This window comes from Armigeres subalbatus, unplaced genomic scaffold (genome assembly GCF_024139115.2).
Source record: "Armigeres subalbatus isolate Guangzhou_Male unplaced genomic scaffold, GZ_Asu_2 Contig288, whole genome shotgun sequence".
NCBI classification, from domain to species: domain Eukaryota; kingdom Metazoa; phylum Arthropoda; class Insecta; order Diptera; family Culicidae; genus Armigeres; species Armigeres subalbatus.
The window spans coordinates 192,491-211,043 of record NW_026943028.1 but is presented as its reverse complement, the minus strand read 5'-3'; the positions used below and the strand labels follow the sequence as shown (position 1 = coordinate 211,043).

At 41.9% G+C, this 18,553-nt stretch overlaps 3 protein-coding genes across 5 annotated transcripts in view; all 3 read right to left on the bottom strand.

Moving 5' to 3' along the window:
- The window catches only part of LOC134203902 (cdc42 homolog), a 52,828-nt gene extending 51,339 nt beyond the window's left edge, over window positions 1-1,489 (bottom strand). For 2 of the 3 annotated variants that reach the window (XM_062678736.1, XM_062678737.1), the window contains exon 1: window positions 1,291-1,489. The gene's annotated coding sequence lies outside the window, so the exon portion shown is untranslated. The remainder of the gene's footprint in view (window positions 1-1,290) is intronic. The other variant, XM_062678735.1, reaches the window with a different exon arrangement.
- Window positions 1,490-4,654: 3,165 nt separating this feature from the next.
- On the bottom strand, window positions 4,655-6,206 carry LOC134203901 (uncharacterized). Its single transcript, XM_062678734.1, has 2 exons — window positions 4,782-6,206; window positions 4,655-4,723 (listed from the first exon to the last, which is right to left on the bottom strand). Exon 1 carries the CDS (start codon window positions 6,007-6,009, stop codon window positions 5,065-5,067), a length of 945 nt encoding a protein of 314 aa, XP_062534718.1. The 5' UTR covers window positions 6,010-6,206; the 3' UTR covers window positions 4,655-4,723; window positions 4,782-5,064.
- Window positions 6,009-11,868, bottom strand: LOC134203897 (uncharacterized). The gene is made up of 4 exons (XM_062678729.1): window positions 11,664-11,868; window positions 11,538-11,605; window positions 6,198-11,484; window positions 6,009-6,103 (listed from the first exon to the last, which is right to left on the bottom strand). Exons 3-4 carry the CDS (start codon window positions 11,098-11,100, stop codon window positions 6,009-6,011), a joined length of 4,998 nt encoding a protein of 1,665 aa, XP_062534713.1. The 5' UTR covers window positions 11,101-11,484; window positions 11,538-11,605; window positions 11,664-11,868.
- Between the last annotated feature and the right edge of the window lie 6,685 nt (window positions 11,869-18,553).

The window sequence follows — 18,553 nt, the reverse complement described above, 5'->3', positions numbered from 1 at the left end:
CGTAACGGCGTAACTGCATTGATAGCCGTTGCTTCGTCGACGTTTTCATTTTATCAATGCGACAGTTTGTCGAAGATTTTATGCTTTGGGTGTGATAAATAATGATTGCATCTTAAGTCAGAAGCAACAATCGCGGTTGTAACTGACTGATCTGGCTTTGTCTAATTGAGTTTTTGACGAAAGAAAAAAAAAAACGATTAATAGAAATCGATTGTAGTCGCATTATACTAAAGCGCAAGGTAGATTAATAACACACCGTGACCCATTTTTGAATGTCATATTTACAAATTCTTGCTTAGGAAAACGATTAGAAACAACAAACTTAAATAATACGTCAAAAATGTTATTATTAGATAGGTATATCTTTATTTACGTAACTTTCAGCCGAAGGCTGGCTAGCCTCGGAGATAAAAACGTTTTCATGATTACAAGTTGACTTAGGAAACGACAATTCAATAGATGCCTTTTAAAAATTGACTAAAAATGAATGAAGTTGAGAAGCATTACAATTTGCATTTGAATCTCGCTGGTTCAACCAGTTTTTGATTAATAATCAATAACGTCGCAGTCTTAGTAGCCATTGATCTTTCTGCTTGTTTTCTTCTCGTTTTACCAAATTTTACTGCGGCTTCGCTTGTTGTGTCGTTGTTTTTGTTGTTGCTGCATATTTTCAGGAATCGAAGGATTCAGTAGGGAAGTAGTACGGAGAATAATTTTATTACCTTTCCCAGCAGACGAAGGGGACTCATTCCAGACGATTGATTGCTTACATAACAACGCTGATGCTGTTCCGATCGGCAATCTACCTCAATTCAACACGGGGAAACAACGTCAGGCAGGAAAGAGAAATTGGTGTCCTGCCACGGAAGCAGCTGGTCCGATTTCTCCCGAATTGACAATCGAAAACAATCAAATTGCAGCCGGAAACCGTGTCCAGCTTCCCATCCCTCCGAACAGACGTCACAAAACTGCATAAACTCCCGATTCTCATGTTTCACCTCGAAAAAGAAAAACATTCATAAAAATTCATCAAATTCCACAAACGCCATTTTGCTCGATGCCTTCTCGCTCACTCCCACACGAATTGCGGTCACTTTGTCACGACGGTCCACTAATTTGCCTGGCGCCATCTCGCTCACTCCCACACACGAGATATCCGTTCACAATCGTCTTCGTCGGCTGCGATTTGGTCATCGTCTCTTTCGTCGTCGTCGTTCGGCAAGGAATTTGATTCCCGTTGCACCCAGAATCAGACCGAATCGAAAATTATATCCTTCCATCAGCACTTACGCCACTTGTTTATTCCTATATTTTCTCACTCCCGATCGTATCCGCTATTGCTTCGAGTTATTTGCCGATTTTTCTCACGTCCGAATAATTTCCACAAAAATGTAAATTTCCTGGGTAGGGCTAAAAATCACAAAAACAGCGAGCCGCGCGACGAACGACCGATCCGAAACTCGCTTTCCTCGCAAAACGACTGACTTATGCGGGATGACTGATCACGAAACCGACCTAACCGTAAACCGACGAATGCGACCGACGATGATGACGTTTGGTGATGATGATCATCATCAGTCATCGCTGTTATCATCTACACGGTTAGAAAAGAATACCTGATTTTAGGTACCTTATTTTTCTTCTCTTGCCGGAGCCAAACATTGAAGATTGTGATTATATTGTATTTTTCACGAATGATTAGATTCGCTCGACGAAATTCAAGAGTTGTCAATTTTGTATTTCAAGGCATTTTCGACAACCTTTCCATAGATTACCTTGATTGTCAAGCACGTGGTCGGTTGAGAACAATAGGACTGAATGTGAACATCGAAGCACCAGCTGGTTTTGTTGTGTAAACATGATCAGCTGGAGAGCTGAGAACAATGAAAAAATATGTAAACATGAGGGGGCTTGCGACAGCTGTCACGATCTTCAAGTGAAATGCGCACGGTAGCCAGCAGCGAAATCGAAAGCGAAATCTGAGTAAGACGAAATTTTTATCAATAGAGTCTAAATGGTGAAAAAAATCCAGGCCTATGCTAAGAGCTCATGTTTAGCGCAGCCAACACCAACACCAACGCCGAGCAACGTACGTCAAATCTAAAAAAGCTTAACATCATAAAACATCCAAATTCAGCTTTCTTCAATATGCAACTTTAATCGGGAATATTCATTAAATATAACTAATGAGTTTAATTGATTCAAAACTTATCTACATGATCAATTTTGATTTTACTTACATGGAGAACAACAATTTGTCTTTTACTTCACCGTGAAAAGCATGAGCAGAATTTAAAAATAAATCTTGCTCTTTTATTGTTGTGGATATTTTTAATTATCAAGCTACAATCATTGGTGTTGTTGACGATTGTTGACATCTCATGCAACTGACAGCGGTCTATCTGCACACTGTGCCCGGGACATGGTGGCTATTTTTAGGCTAAGGGAGTTAGATAAGGATGTCTATAGCCTGAAAAAATCGCAATATGTAATTATAATTATAATTATAATTGTGATTATAATTATATATTAATGTTCGTTTCAAATCTTATATTTATTATTGTCGGGCCGCCACCAAACCGGACCGTGCGATTGAGCACTCGCGCTGCGAGTCGCAACAATTCAAATTATGTCATTTTAGTTAGGGATCCTATAATGAGAGATATGCAAATACTTTTCCAGACGATTTAGCAACGCTGTTACTTTTGTTAGCAAACGCTTCCAGCACTTGCCGCAGCGCAAAATGTTGAAGCTTGTATATGACTTTACATTTGATAACAATTTGGATTATGTTTGTCTGTCCACTAACAGTGTTTAAATGAGCTTTATCACTAGAACAAAAGTGCAATACAAACAGGCGAAACACAATACAAAAACTATATTACTTCTATTCGCAAAAGTAAATCAAATTATTTATTCGATGAAACTTTTCTTAAAATCTATCTCAATACCTCTCAACCTCGTCTCAATCTGCAACAATAACAACGTTCATTTGGCTCACGTTTTGACAGTTCTCAATGCTCGATTGGCTTACAATGGCCGCTTTCGCATATCTCTCATTATAGGATCCCTAATTTTAGTATAGTCCGCATCATACACTCACAAAAAACTCCGCATTATATTCATGAGTTTACACATGGATTTTTGCAATGGGGGTAGCGAAATGGATTCCATATTTTCGACACATATATTCCATGCGCCCACATGCATTGCATGAGTGTTTCCACATACTATCCATGTGGGTCATAGTATCCATGTGTGAATTTGTATGCAATTAAGTACAGTATCCCCCCGCTGATCCGACAAATGTATGGCCGGACTATCGAGGTTTCTCTCGTTAATCCGACTGTCAAATCCATACAAATGAACCAAAACAAAATCACAGCACAAATTTGAAAACTGAAAGCATAATGTGTTTAAATGGGTGTTGATACTTTTTAATCCGGAAAATTCCGATTTAGCGAGATCCGGACTAACGAGTCGTCGGACTAGCGAGGTCCGGATAATACTGTATGTGCCGGGGGGATACTGTATGTGCCGACGCATGATATGCATACAGTGATCGTTCGCTAATTGGGGCACGACCTCACCCCAACTAGCGAATGCCGTTCGCTAATTGGGGCGTTTTGACAAGCGTCAATGTTGTTTACTTTCTGCATTGAACAAAGGAAAATTTTACGCGCCAGAAAATATCGATCCCGCCAAACACGGAAACAAAATGTCAACGCGTTTTTGACATCACATTCTGACGTTTAGCTGCTTTTTAATTGGGTTTCGACCCAATTAGCGAACCCCCAACTAAAAAACGCCCCAACTAGAAAAACCCCAATTAGCGAACGTTCACTGTACAGTCGGGATTCGCTGGTTGGGATTTTAATACTTGGGTCACTTTTTAGTTGGGCCTCCGCTGGTTGGGCCATGGCCCAACTAAAAAGCAACCGTAAGTCAAAATTCAATGTAAACACGGAAAACGGGATTGGGCGTCACTGGACATCATTTGTGATGTTCAAGTCGAAATACACGTGCTCAAATGGTTGTCAGTTGGCCCAACTAAAAAACCGAATTCGTTAGTTGGGCCGAGATCGTGGCCCAACCAGCGAATCGCGACTGTATTTCAAAATACATGGATTTTTGCCATAAAGTATGTGTTGATTTTCCTGAGTGTATATGCACGCATAGATGCCCGGATAAAAATGTACCATAGGCTCAACAGTGTAAACAATTGAATTACCATATGCTCTACGGTATACAATAGCATATATTGTTTCTTGATGGTTGTTGGAATTTGCCAACTAATTACGAGGGGTGATTTCCGAGATAACAATACCACACAAAACGACCGTAGAATTAGGCTTTCTGTTTGAGGTGGATATTATTATATTCCTGTAATGGAATGCATTTTAGGGTTAAAATTTACATCTTTTTTATCTTATTTGTTACACATGTGTTTATCGATCATTCAATGTTTTTGCCCTGCCATGACTTACGTTTAGTCCCGTTGTGCAGATTTGCGGGTCATCAGGTTCACAATGGTCGAACTAATATCACTCGTTCTGGCTCGTACTAGCTATTATGGAAATATTCACCTAGTTCTAGTCCTTTACCGTACTAAAACAATCTAAGTATTTATGTAATATTTAGACTATGAAATTTACCTTCGCATGTAGCATTAAGATGTAAACAAATTGTAGGTTATTATTAGTTCACTAGATTGTAGGGAATACTGCAAATTTTCTGTTATTAGAATAGCATAGTTTCATAGATATTTTAGCACAATTTACCAATTAGGTTCTCACTAATAATTGGGTTGAGTTCACTTTAGAAACGCTTTTAGTATTCAATATTTAGGAACTAACTTAATTTAGCAAATAAACGTGGGAATGGTCACTAGTTGTTCTTTTTTCTTCTGGGTACAATCGGTCTGCCCGTGACGTTTCTCTCCAACGTACGTGGGGAGCAGGTTGTGTACCTTACCTGTGTATAGAAGTGTTGGATGGGAAGGTGCGCAGGTACGGCAGGGCCGTACTCAACACTCCCCCCGGGTACGACGATCCTCTGGTCGGCTTACAGTTCTTCGCGCCGTACATCCAGTACAGCCAGCTTGGCTACCGGACGCTCGAAAACTCCATTGGCAGTTCGTACGGTTGCTGATCTGATCTGGTTGTCCTTCTGGTTAACGCTGGTTCCGATGACCTTACCCTTGGGCCAGCAATTACGGGGAAATTTCGGATCGACGATGATCACTATGTCGCCAATTGTGATCGGCTTTGTGTTCTCGTACCATCGTGTTCGTCGGGTGATCTCTGGCAAGTAGTCGGTGAGCCAGCGTTTCCAAAATTTGTTGGCCAGCTGCTGAGACATTCGCCAGGTTCTGCGTAGTGCGGCCACACTGTCGTCGAGGTCGCAAAATGGCTTAGTACCGTCTGATGACCCCAAAAGGAAGTGATTTGGGGTGAGAGCGGGTGCGGATTCGTCGTCGACCGGAACGTGTGTCAGTGGTCGAGAGTTGACGGTATGCTCAACCTCGGTCAACAGACTGCGTAGCACCTCATCGTTCGGTTTGTGTGGAGGGCGGATTGCCAGAAGATTTCGCTTAACTATACCGACCAGGCGCTCCCAGCTACCGCCCATATGTGGGGAAACTGGAGGGATGAACTTCCAGGTTGTCTCGCTGAACTCCTTCATCAATTTTTCATGGTTCAATACCGCCGCTGTTTCTCTCATCTCGCGACTCGCACCGATGAAACAGGTTCCTCGGTCACTATAAATCGTTTTAGGCGTACCTCGGCGTGCCACACAGCTTCGGAGACTCATGATGCATGAGTCGGTACTTAATGTGTGTACCACTTCTATGTGGATTGCACGAGTAGTCAAGCATGTCACCAGCATTCCCCAACGTTTCTCTACTCGGCGGCCTACAACGACTTCCATCGGTCCGAAATAATCAACACCAATATGGGTGAATGGTCGAGCGAAGGCGTCGAGTCGCTCTGGAGGAAGATCGGCCATTATAGGTGGCTGTGGAGCAGCACGGAGATTCTTGCACTGTTGACAGTCATGACGTACCTTTGCATAGGTCGCTCGTAGTCGAGGTATGGAATATCTTTGTCGTAATTCATTGATAGCGGTCTCGTGATTTTGGTGGTTATATTTATTATGATAATGGGCAATAATAAGTTTGGTGGTGTGGTGGTCACGTGGTAGGATTATCGGGTTCTTGGCCTCTTCGATGGCCGAAGCACAGGCACTAATTCTTCCGCGCATCCTCATCAATCCTTGGTTGTCTATCCATGGGGTCAGCTTAAACAGTGAGCTATTCTTGGGAATGTTTGCGGCTTTATGTAATGCAGCTATCTCGTCCGGGTAAGCCTCTCGTTGGGCTTGGCATATCAAGTAGCGTTCAGCAGCCTGCGTTTCGTCCGTGGACAATGGTCCGCAGCGGATTGGGATTTTGTCAATCTTCAGGCGACAGTTTGTTGCGAAGCGATAAATAAATGCAGCTATTTTGGTCATTCGTTTCCAGCTGGAGACGTTGATTACTGGATCTGACACGGTAAAGTGGGTTAGCACACAGGGTCGCAGTTCGGTATCTGTCGTGCTATCTTTTGCAAATTGACACGGCCAAGTTTCTTCTCGTTTCCGTAGAAAGTCCGGACCGTTGAACCATCTGGAATCAGGGGTCATGTCTGGGAGCTTCTCCCATTTCGTGCCGTCGTCGGCGACGTTCATCTTTGTCGGAACCCAACGCCATTGGTTTTGATTTGTTGTTTCCAGAATCTCGCTGACTCGGCAGGCGACAAATGGAGTATACCGCCGATGATCCGAGTTTATCCAGCAAATTACATCTCTGGAATCTGTATGATAGATCCGCTTGCTTACAGTGAAAGACAGAGAATTAAGGACCGCCTGGGAAAGTCTTGTACCAATAACTGCAGCCATGAGCTCGAGCCGAGGAATCGATAGATATTTTAAGGGAGCGACTCTTGTTTTGGCGGCGATCAAACAACATTGAACTGATTCATTATGTATGATGCGTAGGTAGCACGCTGCAGCCATACCGTTTTCGCTCGAATCAACGAATGTGTGCAATTGTGCATTATTATACCCGGATTCAGATCGAGAGAGAAAGCACCGAGGTATTTTAACCTGTTCAACCTGAGGCAAGATTTGCAGCCAGCTTCGCCACTTAGCAAAGGTATTGTTGTCGATCTTTTCGTCCCACTGAATACCACTACGCCAGATTTCCTGCAGCAAAATCTTCAAGAACATAAGGAGCGGCGCGATGAGTCCAAGGGGGTCGAAGATCGTCATTAGGACCCGGAGAACCTCTCGTTTTGTAGGGTGGAGGCTTCCTCGCCACAGGTCTCGATCGTAGCGGTTCCAATTGATTTTAAAGGTGAATGCATCATCAGCTGTACTCCACCACATTCCCAAAACCTTTTCAGTCTCCATTTCTACACAAAGGTTTAGGTTCTTTTCCTCGGCGTTACTTCCACGTAGAGTTTTTAGGACACGTTGCGAATTGCTGGTCCAGTTACGGATTTCGAACCCACCCTGCGAGTGCACAAACTTGACGTCCTGGGCGAGATTGATGGCTTGCTCTTCCGTTTCCACGCTCGCCAACATATCATCTACGTAGTGTTGCTTCTCAATAACCTCTACGGCTGCGGGATAATCCTGGGTAAAACGTTTTGCATTCGAGGTCATTACATAATGGGCGCTACTAGGGGAGCAACAAGCACCGAATGTCATGACGCACATGACGTATATTGCTATCGTTCCGCTCTCGTCTCTCCAGTAGAACCGCTGACATTGTTGGTCTTCACTGCGGATCAACACTTGGTGAAACATTTCACGTATGTCACCTGTTAGGGCTATGTGATGCTCACGGAAACGGATCAATATAGAAAACAAGGAAGATAGATGGTCTGGACCTTTCAGCAGAACAGAATTCAACGATGTTCCGAATGCTTTGGCAGCTGCGTCCCACACGATTCTCACTTTTGCTGGCTTATTTGGGTTTGACACTGGGAATACTGGAAGATACCAAACACGTGGAAATGATTGACGTAACTCTTCATTGGATAGCTTCCGTATGTAGCTTTTGTTCAGATAGTCGGCCATTTTCTCCCTCAAAGTTTGAGCGAGCATTTCATCTTTCTGCATGCGTTTCTCGAGACACAGAAACCGCCGCAGAGCCATTGCTTTGCTATCCGGCAGCCTAATTGTATCGAAACGCCAAAGTAACTTGGTTTCGTAGCGTTCGCCTGTGAACTTGGTTTGCGATTGGAGAAGAGATCGCGCTCGTTGATCGTCGACGGAGAGGATTGCATCATTTGTTTTCATGATTCCTAGGCTATCGATAGCAAAGTATTCTTTGACAACCTGATGTAGATCCTCATCTGCTTTGTGATATTCCTCACAGGAACCGATGTGGTAGACGGAGTGCACTGGGCTGGTTGCAGCTTCTGAAATGCCTCCTCCACACACCGTCCAGCCTAGCCGCGTCTTAATAGCAATAGGGTCGTTGGGCTTGCCTTCGCGGCATTTGAGGGCAAGGCTGAGATGTTGGTTCTTTAGCCCGATTAGAATCCGTGGTCGAACGTTGAAGTATGAATCGACCGGAAGTCCTTTCAGGTGTGGGTACAACGATGATAACTCCTTAATGCTCATTGTCTGGTACGGAAGTAGAAGCTCATTGACTGTACGCACGCCACTGATGGTGAAACTTTTGGATCCTTGTTGTACGCCGGCTATCTCCAACTCGATAACTCTTGACTTAACTTCTTGGCGCTGCGCACCACCGGTCCAATGCAGACACAGTGATTTAACTGCGCCTCCCAGTTCTAATTCATCGGCTAACTCTTCGTCGAGCAACGTCAAATCGGAGCCGTCGTCAAGGAATGCATGAGTACGAATCGAACTGCTTTTCCCACGCAGCACTACTGGTAGGTAGCGGAACAATATATCGCTTGACTTGGCTTGATGCGTGTGGCAACCGTAAGCTGTACAATTGGTTCCTGTACTGGGGGGTTGTGAGCTGTCGACTATCGGAGGCGCTATTGCGCGAGATAAGGGCATCTCTGATGCACGCGATGTTAGCTGTTTTTGGTCGTTGTGCAGCAAAGCATGGTGCTTGAACTGACATCCATTCTTACCGCATAATTTGGCTCGGCATACGCCATGGTGACGGCAGAGACAACGGCGACATAGTGCAAACTCTCGTATTATAGCCCAACGTGAATCCCGACCAAGTTCCAGGAAGCGCTTGCATTTTTCAATTGTTCTGCAGGTTCCTGCACAAACGAGGCACTGCTCACTAGGAGTGAAAACCTTTCCGCTAGGGTCATTAGCTGTCAACGATGATGACGAATTGCTAACGACGTGTGCGTTTACGAATGCATTCCCTTTCTTTATTCCGCTTCTGTCACTTCGCACCGGTCTGGGATTCGAGATGCTCAGGATAGTCAATGTGCTAACGGCCTCCGCGAGAGAGTAAATCCAGGTACTGAAAGCTGCTAAGTTTACTCCGGTTAGGGAAACCCTGTACTGTGCCCAGTTCAGCTTGATTGTTGGAGGTAACTTGCCAACAAGCTGATGTAAGAGGGTTGTGTTGTACAAGTATTCATCCAGTCCGCAGGCGTCCACGGTCGCACAAAAGTTTTCCACGTTTACGGCAAAGTCTACTAGTGTCTCCAATCTTTCTTCTCTAATGGCCGGCAGGGAGTGAATTTTCTCAATAAGCGTGTGAACAATAGCTTCTGGCTGTCCAAACATCATTCTTAGAGTCCTTAGCACGCCGGGAACGTTCGAAGGGTGTACCAATCGGCTTTTCACGGCTTCGAAGGCTCGTCCCCGCAGACTCCTCTGCAACCGAAAAATGTTTTCATCGTTCGTGTATCCGCACATGGTCGTTGTATTGTTGAACGTCGCTATAAAAAGAGGCCAATCTTCAGGATTGCCGGAAAACTGGGGCAGATCCTTGGAAATTGCTTGGCGCGCCGCTAACTGTTTCTTGGTTAGCAAGCAGTTGTCTTCCTCGCGCTCCGGTAGGCGGTTGATTTGATGCGGGATGCCACGATGAATGCCACGTAGTTCGTTGTTGCTTTCACTGGGATGGCGGTAATCTTGGTTGACGGAGAGATTAGAGATGAGTTGCGGTAGATCAACGTTACGATGAACGAGGTCCGGAATTGAACGAGGGGGATTAACGGTGAGATGAAAGGATTGGTGATCAGCGATGGGCTCAGCTGCCAATTGTGAGTGGTTACTGGATTGCGCTTGAGGAAGCCATCCTTCCGTTATGTCCACTTCACTATTCGCATCCGATCCGCGTTCGCTAGCGATCTGCTCCAGTAGTTCGTACTTTTCTTCTAGGTAAGCACGCTCCTGCTCCAGACGTTTCTCGTTCAAAGCCCGTTCTTCTTCCAGCTTCTGTAGCTTCAGCTTGGCGAGTGAACTATTAGACGCTCGACTATTGTGCGATAACACCGAATTCGCCTTTCCTGGTGGCTTCACCAGTATTCGCTCGCGGTCCTTCTGCATGCCTGTATTGACGATAACATTCGCAGGCTTCTCTACTCCTCCTGGCAACTGCTGTTGGTCTTGATGGACTTGTTTGTACTCCTGACCTTTCCCTTTCAACGATTTCTTTTTTCCGTCCTTCTTGTGCTCCTGTTGTCCTGTCTTGGCTGGATTCGACGACTTCGGGGTCAGCAGGTCACTTGGCTGGATGGAAGGGTCACCTTCTACTGCAACGTACTGTTTCTTCTTGGCTCCACCGCGGGAGTTACCGCCGTCGCTTGGATTCGGTTGCTTCTCAGGCGCTTGAACCAGATTCATACAGTTTTCACAGCTCCACGGTTCACTTTCGATGGCTTGAGTCACTCCAACGCAGACAAAATGCGACCACTTAAGGCACTTGTCACATCTTACCATCTCCTCGTTGTCTTCTCCGCGGCATATTCGGCACGAACGTCCAGGAAATGAAGCCTCCGGTTCTACCGTTTCGTCGGTGACCACCACTCTAACACCACCAATTGCACCACTTTCACTACCGCCGGCATTACTGCCTTTATTTGACCGAGCTTTGTTCGACATGACCGTATGCGACCGATTAGATTCGTTATTAAATTAAACGAATATAATAAAATGTTGGAATTTGCCAACTAATTACGAGGGGTGATTTCCGAGATAACAATACCACACAAAACGACCGTAGAATTAGGCTTTATGTTTGAGGTGGATATTATTATATTCCTGTAATGGAATGCATTTTAGGGTTAAAATTTACATCTTTTTTATCTTATTTGTTACACATGTGTTTATCGATCATTCAATGTTTTTGCCCTGCCATGACTTACGTTTAGTCCCGTTGTGCAGATTTGCGGGTCATCAGGTTCACAATGGTCGAACTAATATCACTCGTTCTGGCTCGTACTAGCTATTATGGAAATATTCACCTAGTTCTAGTCCTTTACCGTACTAAAACAATCTAGATTTAAGTATTTATGTAATATTTAGACTATGAAATTTACCTTCGCATGTAGCATTAAGATGTAAACAAATTGTAGGTTATTATTAGTTCACTAGATTGTAGGGAATACTGCAAATTTTCTGTTATTAGAATAGCATAGTTTCATAGATATTTTAGCACAATTTACCAATTAGGTTCTCACTAATAATTGGGTTGAGTTCACTTTAGAAACGCTTTTAGTATTCAATATTTAGGAACTAACTTAATTTAGCAAATAAACGTGGGAATGGTCACTAGTTGTTCTTTTTTCTTCTGGGTACAATCGGTCTGCCCGTGACGTTTCTCTCCAACGTACGTGGGGAGCAGGTTGTGTACCTTACCTGTGTATAGAAGTGTTGGATGGGAAGGTGCGCAGGTACGGCAGGGCCGTATTCAACAATGGTTGTCCATATTGTACAGTCGGGATTCGCTGGTTGGGATTTTAATACTTGGGTCACTTTTTAAGGCCAGTATCGACTTAAAAAGTAGAGTGGTTACGGAATTTTGTTCAATATTACCAAGAGGAATTTTGACAACTAATCTGCATGGAGAAAATTGTCACTTTTACTTACGGAATAATCGAACAGAACATTTTTCCGAAAGTAAAGTGACAGCTCCCATTACTTTGCGTGGGAACCTTACAAATGCCAATTTTGTTTTTTGTTCTTTTCATGTGGATACTGTTGTAAAAATTTTGTTTCGAATCTTTACTTTTCCGATTCAGTGAACGGAAATTAACATGTGATTGAGATAGAAAAAGAAATTTCTTTTGAACACGATACCAACCTTTAGTTGGGCCTCCGCTGGTTGGGCCATGGCCCAACTAAAAAGCAACCGTACGTCAAAATTCAATGTAAACACGGAAAACGGGATTGAACGTCACTGGACATCATTTGTGATGTTCAAGTCAAAATACACGTGCTCAAATGGCTGTCAGTTGACCCAACTAAAAAACCGAATTCGTTAGTTGGGCCGAGGTCGTGGCCCAACCAGCGAATCGCGACTGTATTAGATGTCAAGCAGAATTCACGTTTAACTTTTGAAAAGGACCTAAGTAACATTTTTTTCATGAATTAATTTGAATACCAGCAATCAATAGCTTTCATGTTGTTCTGTTGATTGCGCTATTCAAATTAATTCATGAAAAAAATGTTACTTAGGTCCTTTTGAAAATTAGTAGGAATGCAACTAAAAAGCACTCGTTACGAAATTTCACGAGATTCAGCAGCTGATTGGAGCAGGAATGTATGTAAACCATCGGGAAGAGCGGGAAATGCTTGACAGCCAAGTAACTGCAAAGAATTTTGTTTATGAGAGTGATTTCAAAATATTCCTCTACTCGCTTGAGCGCAGAAAAGCGGCTCTATCCGCAGCACCCAGGTTTTGCTCTTCATTTTAAAGCGGACCCCACACGAGGCATATATTGACAATACTTTTTTTGTCAAACTTTTCATCAAACTTTTCTTTAATATTTTCAATGATTAGCCGGAATGGCCGTAGCTGAAGAAAAACTCAATTTTTTCTTGAACTAATACGAATAAAATAGCGGTATAACGCACAAAACACGCACACACTCAACTGTCATCGACTCCTGTGGGCAAACTGTGGGGGGAGATGAGGGGAAATATTGAAAAGAATATCAAACTTTTCTGATTTCCCTCAATAGAGATGAGTGACGTTTAGCGCTCGCACACTAATGTGCAATTCGTCATGTGTAAAAACATGTTTGTTTTCCTTCTGCTCATAACCTCAAAAATGATCGGGTCATCACAATGATTTCAAAAGAGTCAAAAAGTGTGACTGTAGGCTAGTAATGGATTTTTTTGTTACTTTTTCACATCAGGACACATGAACTGAAAAAGTGGTGAATTTCTCTGAAACCGTGGTAAAATTTACAGAAATTCCATGGTGGTTTTAAAAACAGAGCGTAGTCTACAAAATAGTAGTTTTTACCACGGATTTTTTTTCTGTGTAGGATCACTAGTTCTATAATAATCGAAATAGAAAAAGAGAGACTCCTCTTTTGCACATACGACCTATTCTCAAAGCACTCTAGAATTAAGTAGATTTTTCCTGCACTCCAAATAATCTAAACGTTGTTTCCACCTGAATTTTCAGGTACATTTTACGTGCACACGTAGCTGCAAATGCTTCAGAAAATTCAGGTGAAACTTACGTGTCCGGTGATTTCTATCCAAAACTCAGGTAGAACTTACCTGATTTTCACGAAGAATGAAATTTCTATCGGAAATTCAGGTAAAAGTTACGTGAATTTCAGGTGGAAAAAATCTACGTATTTTTTCAGGTGGAAAGAACGTGCAGATTTTTTTGGGTGTGGAGACGAGACTTGCATACACTGAAAACCGAAACTACCCAAAAGTGGGTTGTTTGCACTCAAAACCGTGGTTTGGGCTAATAACCCAAATTTGAGTAAAATGACTATTCTAGCACTAGGTAGTTTGCCTTTAATCCCATGGAAACAATTTACCCAAAGCTGAGTTTAATTTATCCAAAGCGGACCTTGATCAACCCAAAATAGAGAATATTGAATTTACTCAAATTTGGGTTATTGGGCTGAGCGACCTCGGTGAGGTGTTTGCATCTTGCTCTAGTTTTGATAGCAATCATGGGAAAGAAAGGGAAAACTACCCAAATTTGGGTAAATTTTTTCAGCGATATTCTCAATAGTGCGTATATTGAACTCAAAGTTTGGGTTGATTTATCTGTCCGTGTAGACGCTGCTTTTTTTCTCTTGTTTTGACACTTGTTCTTCTTTTCATCCAAGTTGACCATCGAGTTCTTCTGTTTCCTTAACTGTTTCACCTAAACCCCGGGTTAACTCTTCTGAACACAATAAAAGTGTATCCAATTCGCAAATTAGTAAATTCATTTTCATAAGGATTTTTATACGGGGAACAAAACACACGTTTATAACTGATTAATAATATAAGCTAACCGGATGATTTGGAATACTCGTTAAAGTGAAAAAGTCTTCGTAAAGCAAAAATCCTGAAGAATATTTTATTTGAGATACCAACACTTTCAAACAACTTATAAGTCATGGCAAAAAGCTATTCGAAAATACTAATACACTTCATTATGCCACATAATAAATCCCATACCAAAAAGTTAATATCATCCATAAGTTAATGAAGGTTACACGTTTTGGAATGTATGCGACGATTGGAATGTATAAGCGTAGTATAAGTTTTTTCTTATAATGCGCATAAATCCTCACATAAATCCCAAAATTTTATTCCCACTTTTAGGTTTCGGCGCCGAGCACTGTAATCCGTGTTTAAATAGCTCTCCTGGTAGTTGGTCAACACCAATAGGCCAATTGCCAGGGCTGTCAGATGTTTTTTTCGTAAATCTGTATTGGCATGCGTAAAAAATCTGTATTGTCTGTATTTGAGGGAAAATAGATTTTTTTTAAATAAATCATGCAAGAAAGCGGCGGTAAACAGGAGAACGGTATCTGGCGGCGTCGCATGAATCACGAATTGTACCAGGTGTATAAAGGGCTGGATATTATTAAGCTTATACAACACGGCAGACTACGGTGGGCTGGTCACGTTGTTCGTATGCCGGAAGAACGACAAGCGAAGATAATATTTAGTAGAGAACCCGGAAGAGGCCGCAGGCTTCGTGGAAGGCCGCGTACACGATGGCTTTTTGCAGTTGAAGAGGACCTGAGGGCGCTCAATGTTCAGGGCGACTGGAAGCGATTGGCCCAGGATCGAGTCCAGTGGAGAAGGATACTCCATTCGGCGTAGGTTCATCGAAGAGCTGTAGCCCATCAAGTATCAAGTAGTAAGTATGCAAGAAAGCGATTCTGATCATTGTAATGTGATGTACTTAGATAACATTTTCAATGAGTTCTTTAAAATCAGTTAAACAAAATTGGAGGTCCCAGAAATCTGATGGAATCTATTTAACGGGGCTCTTTGCAATCATGTAGAAGCATCACATCACTTAAATGTTTTCAGCTGTTATGATTCACATTAAAAGTTCAATCTTTTCCGAAATTCATGTTGTTTTTTGAATACCGCATCTCATCTCAATTATTATTCGATTTCAGCAAAAATTTTATCATGATTCTACAAGTATGTTGTTCAGATATTTTGGCTAGCTTCTTCAATATTCTACCGAAATTCGGAAACAATGATTTTTTGTCAATGTCTAAATAAAGATTACTAAATTTGATTACACAACAATTGCTATATTTTATTATTTTTTATGCATGCCCAATCAACTGATGCTCATATGACACAGGTAGTAATAAATATCTTATGTATTCCATAGATATGAATTAAACCTGTCTATTTACTTCTACCAATTACGTAAAATTCTCGAGCAACATATGATTAGGGCCGAAAAACCAACAAAGCTGAACCGAGAAAAATGAGGTTCAAATTTTCTATGACTAATTTAATTCATTTATTGAAGTAGAAACTCATTTCATTGCCAAAACCATGTCAATACTATACGTAAATGGTTACATTATAACAGCAGATCAAGATTAATTGAAAAACCATTCGAAATCTACAAAATTTCAGCTAAAACAAAAATCGCGCCGTTTACTCGCATCACCGGCAACACGTCTGGTTTTTAAGCCGTTTGCCCAAAGCTACTAACACCATCGGATTTGTTTAGATTTGTTAGCCAGAGCAGTTCTGCTATGCGATATATCGAAAACCGAGTAAGAATATACATTTTAAAATAACTTGAAGCTAGTTTTTCTAAATAAACAATATAAAGTGAACGGCCTAAAAACCAAAGCAAACATTCCGCATGGTAGTTAAGGGCGCCAACAAAGGACTTAAAAACCACAACGGTGCAAATGGTTCATGAGACGTTCACTCAAAATAGCAATTAATGTGTTTCTTAAGGGATATCAAGTACGAAGTTTTAACTAGCATGAAGAATAATTTACAAAGCAATCGATCATGCCAGAAAATCAAAAATCATGGTTTTGGTTTATAAGCCGTAATCATATGTTACGCGAGAATTATGAATGAAGAATATATCACAATGGCAAAACAATTTTAAGTGTGACTGTGAAACATCTTAATTTACTTAACTATAACTTACTTACTTAGGCTCAAATATTGCGCATAAGCCCCAAAATTTTATTCCCACCTTTGGGTTTCCGCGCCGAGCACTCAGCGCCAGACTCGGCGACAAGGAGATGGTGGTCAAGTTGGTACTCCTGATTTTCTGACAACTGATGTCGATTGGTTGTGTGAGTGCACCGGTGTCAAAAAATAGAGCTTTTAGCTGAAATTTAATTGTCAAATGTACATTTTGACAGTAATATAGATGTATGAGTGAATGAAATGTGCAAATGCTCTATCGCGGAAGCATTCGCTGAAGACAAGTGTCAATGGAAAAAAAGTTTCAATGCAAAAAGCAATATTCGAAACTTTTTTAAAACATATTTGGTGTTCTTTTTTGAGGCCCAATCAATTTCTTTAGAAATAACAGTACTTTATCTGAAACTCAACTGAGTTTGTCAAATACCGTGGACCCCCGGTAATATGACCGCTTTTAATCTGAACACTTTTTAATTTGAACCCCGTTCGTTTGAACATCGTTCAAATTAAAAATGGTTCAAACGTCATTTAACACGTGGAATCGAGAAAATAAAAATGGAACATCGTGAAACGGAATGCAGAATCAAAACAAATCAGCCAAGAGAGCAGCCAGAAACCAGTTTTTCTGATGCAAATAGAGTAACCAGAAGTTCAAATTAAAAATTTGAATGAGGTACCGTTCAAATTATCGAACGCAGAAAGTAGTCACAACTCAATTTATAATTTTATTATTAAATTATTAGTTTCAAGTATGGTTTATGTGTGACAGTGAAATGATACTGGGTATGATTTATGGAAATAGAATATCCAAAAGATTTGAAAGCATCGAAGAAGACTTTATTTATATGAAGCACACCGGAGAGCCACCAAAATGTGATTCAAAAAAATCGTGGCAATTTGCCATCAGTTTAAAACCCGCGGTGAATTATGGCAGACAGTATATATGATAGTTTTCCACCAAACCTGCTTGCCTATTCTCACAGTTTAGACTTTAGGGATTTTATTTAGAATTTTTAAATATTTAATTAGATCTTGTATGTGATTTTTATAGGGACGATAACATTTAAAATAACAAAAAACCTGTACGAATCTGTACTCTATTTGAAAAATCTGTATAAAATCTGTAATCTGTATCATGTCTGTATTGACGTTTAAAAATCTGTAAAATACAGATAAATCTGTATATATGGCAGCCCTGCCAATTGCTTTGATGTTTTTCAGCCGGCCAATCTCCTCCTGGATTTATTGGAGATCCGGAGCCGGAAAACGTATGTCCTGACGCGTGCTCCCAAGTTTACCACCATGCCGCCATCGTTGTCCTGCCACCACCTTCGTATCTTCGACGCGTGCTGTACACCGTTGAGAGTTTTGAGCGCAGGCATACTGCAACGAGGTAGTGGTCGGATTAAATATTTGCACTGCGGTATGTGCGGGCGTTCGTGATGTCGGAGAAAAATTTACCGTCGATCAGAACGTGATCAATTTGGTTAGATGATCTCCATGAAGCCTTGAGGATATTTTTGCGGGGAAAGAAGGTGCTTCAGACTACCATTCCGCGGGAGGCTGCAAAGTTTATGCATCGTTGGCCGTTATCATTCAATACGGTATGAAGACTATCCGGTCGGATGACCGGTCTATACATTTCCTCTCTTCCTACCTGTGCGTTCATATCGCCGATGACGATTTTGACTTCCCGCAGTGGGTATTCATCGTACACGTTGGCGCATCTCGCCTAGCACTATGAAGTCGGTTCCCAGCTCTTTGGTGGTGCCACAGCTTTGGTAGAAGGTAGCCACTCGATGCCTGCTTTCTCACACTTTCTGCCCTGTCCAGCAAATCTCCTGCAGCGCCACGACGTCGAAGTTGCGGGAATGTAATTCATCGTAAATCATCCTGTCGCAACCTGTGAAACCTAGCGACTTGATCCATATTCCAAGGTTCA

Coding starts and splice junctions, on each gene's coding strand:
- LOC134203901 (XM_062678734.1), bottom strand. CDS start 6,009: ATGGCCGATCTTCCTCCAGAGCGACTCGACGCCTTCGCTCGACCATTC.
- LOC134203897 (XM_062678729.1), bottom strand. CDS start 11,100: ATGTCGAACAAAGCTCGGTCAAATAAAGGCAGTAATGCCGGCGGTAGT. Junction 6,104..6,197: donor GAACCCGATAATCCTACCAC/GTGACCACCACA, acceptor ATTACGACAAAG/ATATTCCATACCTCGACTAC.